The sequence below is a fragment of the Strigops habroptila genome, chromosome 3 (assembly GCF_004027225.2).
Source record: "Strigops habroptila isolate Jane chromosome 3, bStrHab1.2.pri, whole genome shotgun sequence".
Classification (NCBI taxonomy): Eukaryota; Metazoa; Chordata; class Aves; order Psittaciformes; family Psittacidae; genus Strigops; species Strigops habroptila.
In genome coordinates, this window is record NC_044279.2 from 2,060,435 (window position 1) to 2,078,667 (window position 18,233).

Genomic DNA, 18,233 nt, shown 5'->3' on the forward strand with positions numbered 1-18,233 from the left:
CCCACCTAGAAGGAAATACCCTTGCCCATCCCATCAGAGATGATTTCTAGAAGTAACTCTTGCCTACTCATGGCAAAAGAGCAAAAGCCCAAGAACAGCATCTCTAACACACATTGCTTTCCAAGCCTGCCTGTACCTGTAGGCAAGGGTGCAGGTGTCCTTGTACTCCTGGAGTTTCACACACACCATGTTGAGGAACTGATCCGAATAGGCGCTCAAGTCGTGCATCAGGTTCATCAGGTCTTGAACTGTCTTCTCCACAATTACTGTGCTCTGGAAAAGAAAGAAAAGCAGGAGCATGAATGGCAGTTCAGAGTGGATCTTAATTTCAGCCTGCTCATGTTTTACTGATCAGCTTCACAGATGTAACTGTACAGCTGATGGTCCCCGAGGCTGAGCGGATGCTGGAGCAATCCATGGCACCAAGTGACATAAAGCAGGATGAATGAGGATAAAGAAGGAAAAATGCAAGAGATGAAGAGGGTGGCTTAGGGGTTTGAATGAAGTTTGGATTTCCGAGCCTGTTGCTGAGGATCAGCAGAGTTCACTGGGTCTTTCCTTCACTAGATGAAACCCCAGAATGCAAAAGTGTGATTTTTAGAGGAACCAGGTACAGACAGCTTCACTGAGTTCTGCTTGGACCTGCAAACCCCTGAGCAATAACTCCAGGCTCACAGACTGCAGACTACCCTAAAGACCAGGGATTTCACCATCACTCCCAATCACACAAGCTGCATGTGTAGGGCACAAGCTTTCTGCTGGTGGCTGAGGTTTAAGCGGCACCTTGCAATCCTTTTGTTACCCCAAGCAGTGTATTAAAATCATAGAACAACAGGACAAATCCACAAAAGAAAAGTGCTGCTCCACATCCTATAGATGAGCAAGGAGGTACTATGTATCTCATAACATCTGAGATTTAAAAGCTCCATCTGAAATTTGGGGTTTCGGAGGCACCCCAAGGTGACTTGGCGCAGTTATACCATTGCCTGCTGTATTTCATTTGCTTGCTACAAGCAAGACAGAAGGAAGGTTACCAAAGTCCCAGGTTGCTATAAATTAAATTAATATTAGGCTTGGTAGAGTGAAGGGTTATTCCTGAGCTATGCACAAAGTCAAAGAAGGAAAGTGAAGCATTTGGGAGCCCTGGTATGTTTGAGAAATTCTGGATTCAAATTATATGGGAAGACCCCAGGGACTTTGGGAAAGCTCCATCAAGGCTGAATTTAGCCTCTTCTCTGTGTTAATCAGGACGTGAAGAAGACTCAATGACTTAGTTGTTTGCAGAGCAAAATCTCATCAACCCCGAAATCATCTCTGCCGCATCCCCACAAGCCCAACTTCCTTCTCTCTATTGATTTCCAGATTAAAGCACGGAGCATCACCCTGATCCATAATCCTGCTGCACCAGAGCAACCCCTGAGTGACAGGAATTGATTCTGCTCTGCTGCCTGGCCCTGATGTGGTGAAAAAGCATCTGCCAAGCTCATCCCTCATCCCGAGCACACAGGACTGCTCGGCACATGGGGGTTTCAATGAAGGCTTAGTCACTGCCTGTGCTGTTCCTGATACATCCTTGGCTCACAACTGTACTTGGAGACAAAACAAACCCCTTCGCTTTCATTGCTTATGTATTTTATTAAGCTTCCTCTTAAATGACAGAATTAACTGATCTTTCATGTTCTAATTAGAAAAAAAATGGGATTATTTTGTCCAAACAAAACTATAGTCTGGTGTTGTAAATGCCTCTCAGATGCTCCTGTTTATGCTGCTTCTCCTGTTATTACAAGTATCTGTGTTTTAATAAGTACTCAATCCTGCCCTGGGTTTGACATGCACAGAGGAGAACAACCAACCCTAAAGGACTTGCAATCTGGAGTGACTGTAAGGAAATGAAGCAGAGAACTGCACAGTGATGCTGCAGCAGCCACCGGTGCTGTTTTCATGCTAGTGGGCTTCAAATTGTAAGCACATCTCATCTGCTGCTGGATTCAAACATCACCCAGGCCCTTTGCTGTCCCTGCTTGGTGTGCCAGGCTGAGCCCAGCGAGGGCAAAAGCAGCACTTTAAGAAACCATCCAAATCCTGCTAAAATGGGAGATCTGGCACCCTTGGGGGTAAACTTAACATCGTGTACTTCATGGCTGATAAACGCAGTGTGAAAATTACCTAGCAATTGGGGGAAATTAGATCCACCAGATCCACTGGGCTAGAGGTAGGGCATAGTCATGAACCAGATGTGGTTCTGGGCAACCTGATCTAGTTGGAGATGTTCCTGCTTATTACAGAGGGGTTGGACTAGATGAGCTTTGAAGGTCCCTTCCAACCCAAACTATTCTATGATTCACTGCATTTGGGCTGGTTAAGGAGCTGCTGTCCTTCAACCTTCAAGCACCAATGACCAACAAAGGTGCTTTGCTTTGCACCTAGATGGCTTAAAGGTGTTCACACGGACAGTGTTTGTCTGTCAGCAGAGGAAAAGGTGACTCTCCAACCTGCTGATGTGAGCTATGCGAACATCTCTGACTGCACAGATGGAAAACACAGAAGTTGCTGTGCAGCTTCAACCCAAAGCCCAGATTCCTTCTGAGGGCTGATCCTTAAGACTGGGGCATTAAAGTTAATACTCATATATAAGGAATAAAAAACCATACAAAGAAATCCTTCCTAATCCATGTAGTAACCTGGAAGACAAAGCCATTTTGCTCTTCTTTGCATGGATAATCATACTTTCATTTTCCATTGGTATTTCACTGGTGAGAGGTGGGTGGGATTTTCAGCATACCAACACTATCAACTGATCTCTCTTAGCTTACCAGAGATGCTCATGTGATTGCAAACTTCATGGATTACACAAAACCACATGAAGATGAATCAAAGCTGCTTTTGATCCACCCCATTTCTATTTCTTTATGTAACTCAACATTTGAGCAAACAACAACTTAAACCACCAAAGATTGTACGTTAAAAGAGAAGGTATTGCTGGTTTCTACGTAGTTTCTCCCACTTACTTTCTCCTCTGTACAACAACATTAAAATCACAGCTAAGCTCCTGCCAACAGCTTCATTTCAGAATGAGATCTTTTGATTTAAAGGAAACAGAAAGCTACTTGCATGATTGAAAAATATAAAAGAATGAAAAAAGGAGATTACCATATGAAAGCAAACAGTACCAGGTATGGAACATCTATTTTTCTGTAACACTTTAACCTTTTCCAAAGCAATCCTGACACATCTGCATGTGTCTCTGGGGACACGGTGTATTGGGATGCGTTAGGCCATGTTAATGCAGCTGGATTCGTTAGCTGGACCAGTTCTGAAACTCAGTGTGAGAAAATGAAAGGCAGCACATGTATTATCAGAGAGGTACAATCCAGTTGCCTCTGACCCATCTGGATTCATTAAGAGCAAATGGGGATGATCAAAGCATCATTTTATGGCAAGACACTTCAATGAAGCCTTTTAAAACCCCCCACACTAACAAGGAAACTCATCCACAGAACAATATTCATCTCCTCGCACCTGAAAACGCTGCATGGTGCTGAATCCTAACACCACACCAAGGGTGTCATTCATTACTCCTACAGCACATGGCGGTGGGGCTTTAAAAGAGTCTGAAGGCTACTAAAAGTAAAAGGAAATTCCTTCTTATGACCTCCTGGCTATTAGCTACTGTCGAGGTAATGGGATAAAACAGAGCAGCACCACTCGGTATTAACACGGTGGGTTTTATCTTTCACGTGTTTTGCAAATATTTATCATTATTCCTTGATGTGGTCCTTACTCAGTTGTGTTGAAGCTTCACATAATGTAAAGCAGCTCCAGGGCAGGTGTAATTTACACACTGAGCATTGGGCTTTCACCAGCCCTGAGTGACGGAGGATAAGCAGACCCAGAGGTACTATTTCAATAAGACCTTTGGGATTATTGTCTTGGACAACCTCATTTATGTATTAAAACCAACTGAATTCCTCTGCAGCAAGAGGGCACTCAATGTAAAAGGATGCAGCTGGAGGTATGGTGTTAAGGGTCCCTTAAAATGCAGTTTCAGTACAACAAAGCTGGTTGCCCAATGATGCCTCAACACGCAGAAGAAGTTCAACACAACAGGTCAAGCCTACACAAACCTTCAGGTTTTCAAGCTGTCATTTCGTTTTCTCTAACTTCTTGGCAAGAAGCACTTAGAGAAACAATCTCCACCCCTAAAGCATTTTGTTTTCTGCAGAAATCACAGCTTCTCCCCATTCTGTTCACTTGCTCAACGTTCCTGGGGGAAGAAGGCACAGATGAGGATGTACCTGTGCAGGGATGACTTCAGCAGGTGATGGGCTCTTGAAAACACAGCAGATGGAGGAGGAGACCTTGGCACTGGAATAGTTGTCTATTATCAGTATATTATTCCCTATCACTTAAAAATCTCCTTGAGATGCCCTGGCAGAGGAAGGCACCAGGTGAGTGCAGGATGCGGCTGCCCCAAAGGGAAAAAAATATAAAGCCTCATCTAATTTTTAAGCCGGACTTTGCTGACAGCCCACAGTTATAAATGTACTAGATCAAACCTTTTCAAACCAAAAATGGGGCTGTTCAGACTGGAGAAGAAAAGCTGTGTGGAGATCTCATAGCACCCTTCCAGTATCTGAAGGGGGCCTACAAGGATGCTGGAGAGGGACTCTTCATTAGGGTTTGTAGTGATAGGACAAGGAGTGATGGGTTTAAACTGAAACAGGAGAAGTTCAGGTTGGATATAAGGAAGAAGATCTTTAATGTGAGGGTGCTGAGGCGCTGGCACAGGGTGCCCAGAGAAGCTGTGGCTGCCCCATCCCTGGCAGTGTTCAAGGCCAGGTTGGACACAGGGGCTTGGAGCAACCTGCTCTAGTGGAAGGTGTCCCTGCCCGTGGCAGGGGGTTGGAACTGGAGGAGCTTTAAGGTCCCTCCCAACCCAACCCATTCTATGATTCTATGAATTACAGCTTCTCCCCAAACGTTAAATTGGCAGCCTTTACAAAGCACTATTCATCCTCCTTTCCCAGCACTGAGAACGTGTATTCAGCAGAGGGCTCCAGTGACCCATGCTGGGGCACTACTCTTCAGGCAAGAGCTGCGAATGTATAAATCATCATGTCAGAAGAGGAAGCCTTCATCTGCCCCAGCAGGAATGCATCATCCATACAGATTTGTTCCACTTGATGCAGCCTCACCTGTCTCGGGTGCCGTGTGCTCTGTCATCATCTATTAAGGTGACAAACTTCCCCACAGATCTGGTTCCTCCCATGGAAGTGTAATGCAGAGCTGAAAGCTGCACTTGGAATCTGGGTGGTTGTGGTTTAGGAGAAGGAGAAGTGTCTCCTTTCCTGCTAGGAAGGCTGGCATTGCTTTCTTGTAGTACCTGTGTGTGTTAGGCTGATTCCTCACTGTGCAATGAGCCACAGAAATGAACTTGTGGAGGTTTCTGGACCAGTTGGGATCGAAGCCAGCAGGCTGATGGGCAAGTGATGCAAGATGCCTCTGGATCCATCTGAATGCCAGCAAAGTGTGGTGATTTCCTGGCGTCTCAACACTGGGCTCTAGCATCTCACAAAGCTCTAACGCAGGGTCCTGGAGGGATGCTCTGGCTCAGGAGCCCCAGTTTAGTCCCTGGTGCCATCCCTGCCCCACAGCATGCACAGGGGAAAGCCTCACACCAAGAAAGTCATCCTCTTTAACCATGGCCCCACGGAAACAGCATCCAACAAAGATCCATTTCAGCCTCCTCTCATTTCAAAACCTCACTCTTCTTCCTCATTCCTCTCTGGGCCCACTCTCCATAATGCAGCATTGGCCATTCCTGTCCCACCTCTCCAAATACCTTTGCAGGTATCTCCCAGACTGCTGCCTCCCCATGCCCAATGCAAACGTTCAAATAACAGAGGAGGTTTAGGCAAAATGCTCCCACCAGTCCCAAGGCACCTGGGATGTTCGATTTCTGTCTTTCTGCTCAGCAGGTCCATCTCTGCTCCTTCCAGCCTGGAAGCTGCTTGGCCTGAAACAGGGCCAGAGGCTGCCTAGTGTTTCCCTCAGGAGCATAAAGGAAGCCTTGCTCACCATCCCTGTACTTGGGTATCCTACCAGCATAATGCCACTGGATGCAAACAAGTGTTTCCAGCCCATGATGGGCTTGTGGAGAAAGGACTGAGCTTGATGTGCTCTTAGGTACTGACCTGGCACACAGGATTATGCATGAGATGAGATGTGCAAATCCCCAAATCACAGAATCATAGAATAGTTAGGGTTGTATATAAATACCACACAGGATCTGGGTTCTAGGATCCAGGATCTGGGGTTACTTTTATTATTATACAATATTAAGTATATTGTATATAAGTATATTAATATTTATAATATATTAAGTACAGGACATTATCCTGTACTTAAAGGGGAGCTACAAAGAGGATGGAGGGTCTTCACAAGGAGCCACATGGAGAAGACAAGAGGCAATGGGTACAAGTTGCAGCAGGAAAGGTTTCATCTCCACTTAAGACATTTACAGTGAGAACAATCATTCACTGGAACAACCTCTCCAGGGTGGTAGAGTCCCTGCTGCTGAAGGGATTTAAGGTGCAACTGGGGAGAACACTGGATAATCTCATCTCCCTTTCCCATGAGATGCTGGACCACACAATCTTGGGGGCTGGAACTAGAACATCTTAAGCTCCTTTCCAACCCAAACTATTCTATGATTCAATGATCGTATGATTCTATCTTTTTGGGTTCCTTCCAACCTGTTCTATTCTATGATTCATTAATATTATGATTAATTTTATTAGGACATTTATAGAGACTAATGGGCTTTCAGCATCCATGGGAGCTTTGCCAAAATCACCCTGAAGGCAATCAGCTTTAACACAGGAACCCGTCCTGCCTGTGCTGCCTCCCTTCCCATGCTCCCAGCTGCCATCCTGCCTCTCCCTGTGCTCTGACCTGTGATGCTCCACAGCATTAGGCTGCCAGTTGCAATCTGGTTATTCTGCTGTCAATTAATAAGGGTTTGTTACCAGCAGGCAGGTGAAATGGAGCTCTGCAGCCACCTCCCAGCATGTGCTTTGCTTCACCAGTTGAGCTGCTTAAATACCTGGCCAGGCTCTTGTGAGCTGCTAAATACCAAGTGCTGTCAGCGCCTTGAAAGGCAAAGAGATGGAGATAAACCACACACTCCCCCTCCCAAATGCATTTACTCCCTTTGCCCAAATTCCAGCAGTTAAACAATTATCTTGTGATGCCACTGAAATAACTATTCTCTCGTCTCATTAGATGATATTAAAGAGCAGAATTAGAGATGGAAACTGTTCAAAAGAAGAAAACCAGGAGCTGGGGACACAGTTTTCGTTGAATACTGTGATAAACTGGCTGCTAAAGCCTATTTGATGCCTAAAAAGTAGCCAACATAAGCCCTGTGGCTTGGGGAGCAGGCATGGGGTAGGCAGGAGAATTGAATGCTCCATCATTGCCATAGGGAGCCAACCTGCACCCCTATTTCAGTATATCAGTGCTGTGGTTACCCCCACTAAAATAGAAGGAAAAAAGCAATCCTGAACTAACTAAAATAATGTATTTTCTAGCTAACAGACGAAAGATGATAGTCTAAATGGTCTGTTTTACTGATTAGTGGTTATTTCACACTGAGAGATAAGGGGGCTTTTCAATTTGTTTTCTTCTGTGGTACAGCCAGGGTTTACAAAGGGCTGGAGTTTTTAGTATGTATCAATTCAAATACATGTTTAAATGCAAAAACCCCTTTTTTACCATCTCAAAATCTGATAGTCTGCTTTCCTCTTTTTTTTTCCAGCAAAATTCATTATTTCAGTATCAGTTCTGCAGAATCCTGCCTGTTACTATGGTTATACTACATCCTACCACAACTTTGCTTCCCAAATGCTCCTAACTCTAAGGGATTTCTTTTTTTTAAAGCTATAACTCTGCCTTTTTCACTGCAGGTGGCATTTTAGTTTTTAGGGGCTTTATTCTGAGAGGTCCTGAGTGCCTTCCTCCCCATGGATGTGAATGGGAGCCCAGGATACACTGTGTTTCTCTCTCACCTTTAAACGTGATGCTGCAGTAGCCAAATGAGTGCACAAACAAGGTCTTGGATAGCTCTTGTTTACCTGGCACTGTGTGATCCAGAAAATATTTGCTCCAGTGAACCACCACACTGACGAAGAGCAAAATGTACATTAAAAAAACCACATGGAAAACATGTACCGTAAAATCTGCTTATTACTGTATTACCTTTAACCATGCAGAAGAGCTGTTTTCTTCCTCTAAACACTATATTCATTATTTAGGATTTCCCAGAGTCCACGATTTGAACACACAAACCTCTACTATACACGAAGTTAACATTAACTGCAGCCAACTCTGCTGAAGTCCAGTAAGTGCACAATCGATCACAGCTATTTAAAGCACAGAAAGAGGAGTCTGCCATGAGTATTTTCAACCTATGCTCTGCAGTGATTTAAATGAAAGCTACGTGATACTTACTGGCTCTGCAATTTGAAGTAAAGCCTGCATAATCTAAAGGCACACGTTCCTTTTTGGCAATAATGAGGCCAAATCCCAAAGCCAGGGAAGACTGAAGAGGAAGCACAAGGACCGTAGGTATGGCTGGATGGGGTTTTCCATCATATTCTTTGTCCAAGTTTGTGACAGGCTTGTGCTCCAGATTGAGCTTCACAGCAAGGAGAAGTTTTCTTAGGAAGATTTCCCCATTACACTTAAATTTTTCATTTTAAAACTTTAGTTTTAATTAAAAACTTTGATTTTCTAATCAAGCTTGAGCCCCTTCTTACAGCATCACAGGTCAGAACCAGCCGACACCTACCTTCATGCTTTCTCACATCATTAAGACATGGACAACAGCTGGGTTGCAATTCAACTCTTCTTCACCATCCTTAGTGACCACTGTAGACTCATGCTCACTCATATATGAGATACAGCTCATTTTACCCACCAGAAACCAATTTTGCCACCATCAAGATGGAACAATGTGGCTATATAACTACATACGTTATATACATATATGCATACGTTTTTCCCCAAGGAGAAATGCTCTGCTCAACTGCAAGCTCTACATATCCCCAATGAACTGGACCTGATGGTTATCACGACACTTCTGTTCACACATTTACATAGAAAAGGGAAAAAAAAACCCCAGAAAAAAGGGGAAAAAACCATTTTTGAGCTTCTGAATGTCTGTGACACTAGAATAGTTTTAAAGCTCCTTACTTCTTTTATTCAAACCTTCTAAGCCAGCCATAACAAGATCCAGCAGATGGGAACTGAAGCTCATACCAGAGCAGAAATGAGCTACATGTTTTTTAACAGTGAAGGTAATTAAGCACACCAACAGCTTGCTTGTGCTCATTCTCCATCTCTGGAAGGCTCTAAAGCAAGACCAGGTGCTTTTCTGAAAGAATAGTGACACTCAAAACGGAGTTAAGGACTTGTTGCAGAAATCACAGGGTGAATGTCAATGGCTGGTTGTATTGGATGCATTCATTCTGATTTTGAGCTCGAATACACTTCACGGCAGAAGATGTTCAAGGTACGCTTAAAAACAACTAGCCAAACAAAACCACCTTGCCATCCCAGAAGCTCTGACATAGAAATACCTAAAAGCAGCGGCATTTTCTTCTCCAAAGCTAGCAATGCAAATCTGTCTCCACAAAAGACATCATAACTATTCAAATCTCCTAAAATGAGATTCTACCCACAAAATGAGAACTCTCAGCACACCAACTCTTAGCCAATGCCCAGGAGCAGGCCAAAAAAGGGATTGGATTCAGTGGGTCCACCCTGCAGAAGCCATCGAGCATCCCCTGCCAAGGTGGTTCTCACCTCCAAATACACGCTGCTGTAAATCACAGCCATGGGACTGGAAGTATCCACTTAAGAAGACAGAACCATAGAATCATAGAACAGTTAGGGTTGGAAAGGACCTTAGAGATCATCTAGTTCCAACCCCCCTGCCACGAGCAGGGACACCTCACACTAAACCATGTGGCCCAAGGCTCTGTCCAACCCGGCCTTGAACACCGCCAGGGATGGAGCATTCACAACTTCCTTGGGCAACCCATTCCAGTGCCTCATCACCCTCACTGTAAAGAACTTCCTTATATCTAATCTAAACTTCCCCCGTTTAAGTTTGAACCCATCACCCCTTGTCCTACCACCACAGTCCCTAATGCAGAGTCCCTCCCCAGCATCCTTGTAGCCCCCTTCAGACACTGGAAGCTGCTCTGAGGTCTCCACGCAGCTTCTCTTCTCCAGGCTCAACAGCCCCAATGTTCTCAGCCTGTCTCCATACGGGAGGTGCTCCAGCCCCTGATCATCCTCGTGGCCCTCCTCTGGACTTGCTCCAACAGCTCCATGTCCTTTTTATGTTGAGGACACGAGAACTGTACACAATACTCCAAGTGGGGTCTCACGAGAGCAGAGTAGAGGGGCAGGATCACCTCCTTTGACCTGCTGGTCACGCTTCTTTTGATGCAGCCCAGGAAAAGATGTCTTTTGAGTCTTCAAACAAACAAACATGAATCCCCCATACCAAGCAGGCTGCTAACTCAGCATTGTTACAAGCTTGAAAAAGCAGGAAATAGAAAAGTTAACACTTGGATAAGGATTTTCATCCCTTTATTCCCATTGTGCATCTATGTGTGCAGCGCAGATGAGCAGGGAAGGAAAAATGAGGTTGCACACAGGGGAAGTTTGTGACAGGCCAATCTTCCAGCCTTTAGATTGCTCTCCCATCAGAGGCACTGGCACTTGAGACATTTAAATCTTCACTGAATGATACAGTAGTAACTGCATAATAAGGAATATCTCTGCCTTGGCAGGGAGATGGACTGGATAACTTAATAGGTCTTTTCTATCTTTCATTTCTCTGATCCTGCTGAGTTCTGTAGCTATTATTAAAGGCATTTTTTAAGGTATTTTAATTTACTTCTGTAAATAGCTTTCCATCCATTCACTCCCACCAAGTGAATGTTGTCAGGGACATTAGCAGCATGATAAAATAGCTGTAGCTTCATGCTGGGTTTAATGTGTTACATACACAAGAAAAGTCATTAGCTCTTAGCCTTTAATATACCCTCTTTACTGCTGCATAACTGTTTATCACTTAAAAGTGTCAGGCACAGGCCACGCTCTTCCTTTATTAATCAATATACATTTGTGCAGGGCTGCAATGAAGAGGAATAACATCCAGTTATTTCATGCACGGCTTGTACTGCAGGAGCTGAAAAGCTCATTCCTGACACTTTCAGTCCCCCCCTGAATATTCCCAGAAATGGCTCTTTTTAGGATTTTACACAGTGCTCCCAATTACAGGTAAACCCATGGCAAGGTGACGATTTCTTTCGCAGGTACTGAGTAGCAGGTTTCTTTCTCCTTTGTAATATCTGCTCTAGAACATCATTAGCAGCTGCCAAATGATATAAACTACACGTGGACTATGGAATTAATGATGCTCAGAAGCAGGCCATCAATTCTGGCAGCACAGTGAACCTCATTTTATAATAGACATTTTCATATGGCTAGTCCAGCCTGGAGATTCAGACCCATCTGTGTTATTGTTATGAATACTCTATGTGCTCCAAGGTCTGTTTTCTTCAGTCTTGGAGCCCCAGCATTTAAAGCATACTTGCCTATTAAAACTTTCTTGCTAGAGAGAGGGCATACACATGCCCTGTGTGGAGGAGAGATGCTCCAGGAAAGACACAATGACCACAAGGGCATCTGGCTGATGAAAGAACAAAAGCAATAGGAAAAAACAAGATGGAGGATGGCTTAGCAGCACTGAGCCAAAATCAGACAATATTGTGCCCCTGGATTTATGCTCTCCATATAGACCCCAAGGCAAAGACTGTAACTACGGCCTAAATTCACCAAGAATTAATGATAAGTGTCAGATTAATGAGGTGTTCGAGGCCAGGTTGGACACAGGGGCTTGGAGCAACCTGCTCTAGTGGAAGGTGTCCCTGCCCGTGGCAGGGGGTTGGAACTGGATGAGCTCTAAGATCCCTTCCAACCCAAACCAGGCTGGGATTCTGTGATTTTAAGACAATGAAAAAGATTAGAAATGAGAAAAAAAAAGGCCAAATCAATACATTCATGACATGTAAATGCTTAACAGTTAACCCAGGTCTAAGAGGTGGGTAACCCAGGGTCAGCTTTTGGGATCAGGAAGAGGTCATTTCGCTGGAATTGCAAGACCATTTGTCAGATTTTGGAGCAAGTGTCTAAAAGTCTTGCTTGTAGGGATAAATGACAACACACAGTGACAAGACCAATGTCACTAGTGGGTTTCTAGAAGTTAACACCCAATATAGGGGATATCCCAAAAGACAGAGGTCACAAACATCACCTTAGAGCACTGCAATGCACATCTCTGTCTCACTCTTCATTAACTCAACTGTAATTAATGTGATTAAGAAGTCTGCCTTCCAAAGCAATGTGTGGAGAAAGCAGAGGCCCTCCAAGAGGATCCAGCTAATTACATGCAATGGATTCAATTCCTACTGAGACATCCAAAAGTATATTAAAATTGGCAATTACATTTATTGCATTGTTTTCTGTGGCTTGACTTTATAAGCCAGCACAGATGAAAATGCAGTTAAACCACCAGAATGGTTCATGTTTCCTTTTTCCAGAGCCAGCAGACCAATTCAGCCTTATTTAAGCATCCTCAACTAGCTAAAAAAGCCTTTTTGCCCCTAAAAATAGTTTGGGGTTCAACTATGGTTCCTCATAGCAGCCTTCCAGTGTCTGAAGGGGGCCTACAAGGATGCTGGAGAAGGACTCTTCATCAGGGACTGGAGTGATAGGACAAGGGGTAATGGGTTCAAACCGAAACAGGGGAAGTTCAGGTTGGAGATAAGGCAGAAGCTGTTCCCTGTGAGGGTGCTGAGGCGCTGGCACAGGGTGCCCAGAGAAGCTGTGGCTGCCCCATCCCTGGCAGTGTTCAAGGCCAGGTTGGACACAGGGGCTTGGAGCAACCTGCTCTAGTGGAAGGTGTCCCTGCCCGTGGCAGGGGGTTGGAGCTGGAGGAGCTTTAAGGTCCCTTCCAACCCAAACCAGTCTGTGATTCTATAACTATAGATGATTCTATTCTACATGTGGGAATTACAGAGTAAAGAAAAGAAATCTTATATATTCCAAAATGCTTTTAAAGGTCACTTACAGCAACTAACTTCAGATGGATTTCTGCTATTCTTGCTAAAATCCTTACTATAAGGCTTTTGCTGAGAACTTCTTGTCACACATAATGTAGCCCTGTGCACGCAGGGCTGAACATTACCACTGACATCTGTGATTGATGGGCCACATCAGCAGCCATCATCTCCCGGAGCTGCCCTCATGTTGGAGCTACTGGATTCTGCAGAGCTAAGGGTGAGTTTAATTTTAAAGGAGAAAGCAAAAAATTACAAAGGGAATTTACACCCCAGTGCTCATGAGGGACCAGAGGATGAGGATTTGGCTTCACAGCAACTTCTCATGTTTCTAATTTAGGTTGCCCCCAAAAGAATGGGCAAACTCAAGACCTTTTCCACATTTTCATTAGAACAGACTTGTGCTGAAATGCTTTTTATAGACAAAACTGATCTCTGCCTGTCTCAGTGATTAGGAAACCAATAGAAAAGAGAGAATTTTTTCTCCTAGACGATGCATTCAGCTAAAGGACTTGAAATTGGACGTCTTATTGCACAGGCCAATGCTCTAACCACTAGACTCGCCAGGACAAGAGAAACGTTGGACTCTCCAACCCCAATTTCCTTTGCTTCCAAAGGATTTCAAATAAATACATCACTGGTATAGAGAAATCATAATATGAGACAGCAACAAAAGGCCTTTTAACCACCTTCAGATGTAACCCTCGTAGAGCTGAAGTCTTCTCAGAACACCTTCTGCTCCTTCTCTCAGGGACGACTTAGCAACCAAAACCAAAACTACTCAGAAATGAGAAGTAATGTACTCAACGTAAAAATTACCACACGTGTCTGCACACACAAATAGAATACAAATATCCTTAGTCTTGTGAAATTCTCATTTTATGAAACCCTTGGCATTCTGCAGAGCTTCCTGAGTTGGAAACTGCAAAGAGATCAACTGTCTCTTCTCTTGCAAAAGGAAGCAGAGGATTTAAAAGCTCTATAGGTTCATTTATTCTGCTTGTTTACTTTCCTGCACTTACTCTTGGGGCATGAGCAGGGTTGGAGTTGACCAGTTGAAGAGCAATTCAGGTTGCCCTCACACAGCACCAGTGTCCACAGAGATGTTGTGTGAAGTGCCCTGTCCAAAAAGCAGAGAGGAGAAAACTCCTATGTTGCAACTGACAGTATCACTCACGATTTATTCAATACATTAAGCTTTGTGTTGTACACATCAAAGACCAAGAGGATCACAGTTCTATCCCTGGATGTCCCCAAAGGATTCTTTTGAAACTCCTCATGCATGGAGATTGTGAGCAGCTCGCTCCAAGTATCCAACAGCTTGTATTAACATTGCATTAATCAAAAGTGAGTGACCACTAAAACCCCTGGAGATTCAGGTCAAACTCTTCTGCTCAGGAGATGGAAGAACAGACACCACGACTGGATTCTTGCAAAGACAAGTAGCAATTACAACGAGACTCATGGGCTGGGTGCAAAGTTTAAACACTTAGAACACTGTTTTCTCCTCCATCAACAAAGATACTTGCTTCTTCTTGACTCAGACCCCACCTGATGACAGGTCCAACTGTGGGACCATTTCTGAAGCAGGATAGTTCCAAGTGTGAGGATGGAAACCAAGGAAGCTGTATTCACTTTCAGACTGACCATCTCCAGTAGGAAAATTTGGCCACACCAGCTTAAAGCAGTGTGGAAATGGGATCACTTGGATGTTTGCGGAGAATCTCATAGATGGGGCACAGTTACCGCCAAAGTGACTTTCACCATCCTATTCACATGAAGAGGGATGGAAAAACAACACCTCTCATAGAGCTCCATCTAACACCTTTCAACATAAAACAAGGTCTGGATGGGGGCCAGGCTCTGTGATAAATATGTGTGTTAGGAGCCAGCTGCACTGTTTGCCTGGTGCTGTAAAGTCAAATGTCATGTGTTGAGGAACACTCCTGTTACACATCAGGGGAACCCTTACTCATCCAGCTTTTCCTTTCCCCCTTTGACAACCACAACACCCAAGCTGACAACACCCCAACTATTATCCTAGGGTGTTTTATCACAATCTGCCCAAAGACCTGTACCTTAACCCCAAAAACCAAACTCAAAGAAGAGAAAGAGTATTCAGTTGCACTTCACAGTTTCCCACACTACGTGATTAGTACTGCCACTCCTCTGAGCTCCCTGCAAGGAGCAAAAAGAACTAAATGAACTACTCAGCAGTTCAGCAGCCATCTGATCATAACAAATCTTTGCCAGATTTCCATCATGGCAAAGAAACGCAAATCCCTGCACAACCCCAAAATCCCACTTCCAAAATACAGCAAAAGGGCAGTGTGAAAAAGAAGTCTTTTCCCCCCACATCATGTTCTGGGAGGGAAAAAGAGAATCAGATCGGGAAATGAAAGACCCACTGGGTCAGCTCATTATGGGAGATATCCAATAACAGTGGAGATGCCACTGATCAATTCCCAGCCAGAGCAGTAATGAGCAGTCCTGCTCAGCAAATGATCTGGATGATCCTACAGATCTTCTCTTCCCATGTGTAACTTGCGTCTCATTTCCTGACAGTCCCATTTCCCCTTCCGAGCAGATGGCTCCCTACAGTACATCTTTAAGAGACCTCCCAGGCAGTTATGGATGGCAGAGAATGAGCATTTTGTTTTATGGCTTGCTCATACATTATTCCCCCCCTATGCTAATGACAGTCAAGTTATTGTCCTGTGAATAAATCCATTTAGGCCTCGCAATGTTGGCTGCGAGAGAGGAGGCGAGAGAGCAGCTGAAGCCAAACTTGGCACCAGCAGAGCGCGGATACAGTCATCCACAAAACATTCCTCTATTAACCAAACAGCAGCACTTCCAAACCCAGCGGGGTCACAGCAGAGCCCTGCTGGGAAACAGAAATTAACTCCGAATGGAGATAATTTGTCTCTTGAATGTTGTCAGCTTTGTAAGATCTCTCTGGCAACGCCGTGCCGCTAAAGAGGAGCGGTACTGCAGGCGAGGGAAGCAGATGAAATGCAAGCTTCATTGGGAAGGCAGGTGGCACTTCAAGATCACTCGTGCTGCCTTTCTGCCTCTGGGAGAAGGGCTTTGAATGCAGGGAGTGGAGGAGAAATTTGTCTCCGATGTCAAGATGTTGTTGCAATTAATGGTAGTGGGTTTGATTCAGTTCCATGTAAAAGGAGCAAATTAAAGTAGCTCCGTTAGAACCATAGAAATGACTGGAAGGGACCTTCAAAGCTCATCTAGTCCAACCCCCCTGCAATGAGCAGGGACATCTTCAACTAGATCAGGTTGCCCAGAACCACATCCAGCCTGGCCTTGAATGTCTCCAGGGATGGTGCATCCACCACCTCTCTGGGCAACCTGTCCCAGGATTTTACCACCCTCATTGTAAAGAATTTCTTCCTCATGTCCAGCCTGAATCCCCTCTCTTTTAGTTTAAAACCATCACACCTCACCCTAACGCAACAGGCCCTGCTAAAAAGTCTGCTTGGTTCAAATAACACAACAGAAGGAGCCACCAGGAGTTCTCACTGGGGGTAGGATTAACCCTATCTCAAAGGGGGACCCAATATCACCCAAGGGGCCTCCAGAGCTGAATGCTCTGAGGACTCCAGAGCTGGACACAGTGCTCCAAGTGGGGTCTTACCACAGCAGAGGGACAGAATCACCTCCCTTGACCTACTGGCCATGTTCCTTTGGATGCAGCCCAAGATATGACTGGCCTTCTGGGCTGCACACTGCTGGGTCATATCCAATCTTTCTTGATTCTATGAGGTCAAGAGAGCTCAAGGTGATCCTGAGCAGTTACCACAAAAATAAAACATTCCTTACTACTGAATCTGGAAGTCCTTCCAAACCGTAGTTGCTAAGACCACACTTTGTGACCAAGAGTTGAAAATGGCTCATAATAAGCCTGAGTCCTTTCAAAACAAGCTCAACTTTCTCCTAAATAAATATAAGCTTCTGAAAAGATTTTGGTGGTTTACTCCTTAAGAAAAATATTACCAAAATATAGTCCCAGAACAAGGTAGAATCATAGAATAGTCATGCAAGGTTTTGGATCAAAAACTGGTCAAGAGACAACCAGAAGTATTGCCACTGAAAAAGTCCCATTTGCAAATGAAGATCATCTTAAGCCTCAGTATCAAACCTCGTGTTGTTAAATTTACTCCTTACTGAGCTGCAGAAAGGCTGAGTAGCTCTGAGCAGACACATCCGCAGATGACTTCAAGCTACCTACACCACTGAAGCCCCAAGGGAGAGACAGTGACGCTCAGGTGGACCAAACTCAGCAGCCTGGATGAGCAGGCGCTGATAAACAGCCTTATCATTGCTTGGGATTAGAGGAATAGTGAAGCACTAAAGCAATACACATACCCTTCAACAGCAGCTATGGGGAACGAAAACCTGGCTGTTTTGAAGACACACTTAATATGTTTATGAAAAGCAGGTTCTATGATACTGTTCATCTGATGGCAGGGACCAGGACTTCATGACCTAAGAGGTCCCTCAGCACTCTCACTTCTAAAGCTATCCAGCCTAAAGGGAAAATACCAGGCCTACTTTCACACCTCACTGGACTCTAAATGAATTACTGGCAATTCGAAACTGAAACAAGCAAATAGTTTTTATTCTATGTGTAATGAGAGCTTCGAATTCACTCACACGGGAGTGTGTGATTAGATCTGGTGATGGGAGGTATCAGGGAGGCACAGATTTTGGTGGTATTCACAACAGGGCTGACCATTTACACATCTATCAAGACAATCTGACAAGAGCTGTCAGACTTAATGGGATTTGGAAAGGATATTGCACGCAGTGTTTAGGGATCGAGCTGAACTATCAGAGACTGTGATGAAATGTAATGAATAGGGAAGATATCCCACAGTCTATTTTAGTCATTGATTTTTTACAGCAGGCTCCAACAGCACTTCCTTATCACCATTCCTAAGATGGAAAAAGGAAAACTGGGTAAGTCCTCTTATGGTAGGTCTTGCATTCCCCAAATTTCTTCTTCTAGTAGTCAAA

The 18,233-nt window shown here is 44.4% G+C and overlaps 1 protein-coding gene across 2 annotated transcripts in view; it reads right to left on the bottom strand.

Moving 5' to 3' along the window:
* The window catches only part of EXOC4 (exocyst complex component 4), a 396,577-nt gene that overhangs the window by 79,142 nt on the left and 299,202 nt on the right, over positions 1-18,233 (bottom strand). For both annotated transcript variants that reach the window (XM_030480709.1, XM_030480710.1), the window contains exon 12: positions 137-273. In XM_030480709.1, the coding sequence (XP_030336569.1) occupies positions 137-273 (137 nt within the window). The remainder of the gene's footprint in view (positions 1-136; positions 274-18,233) is intronic.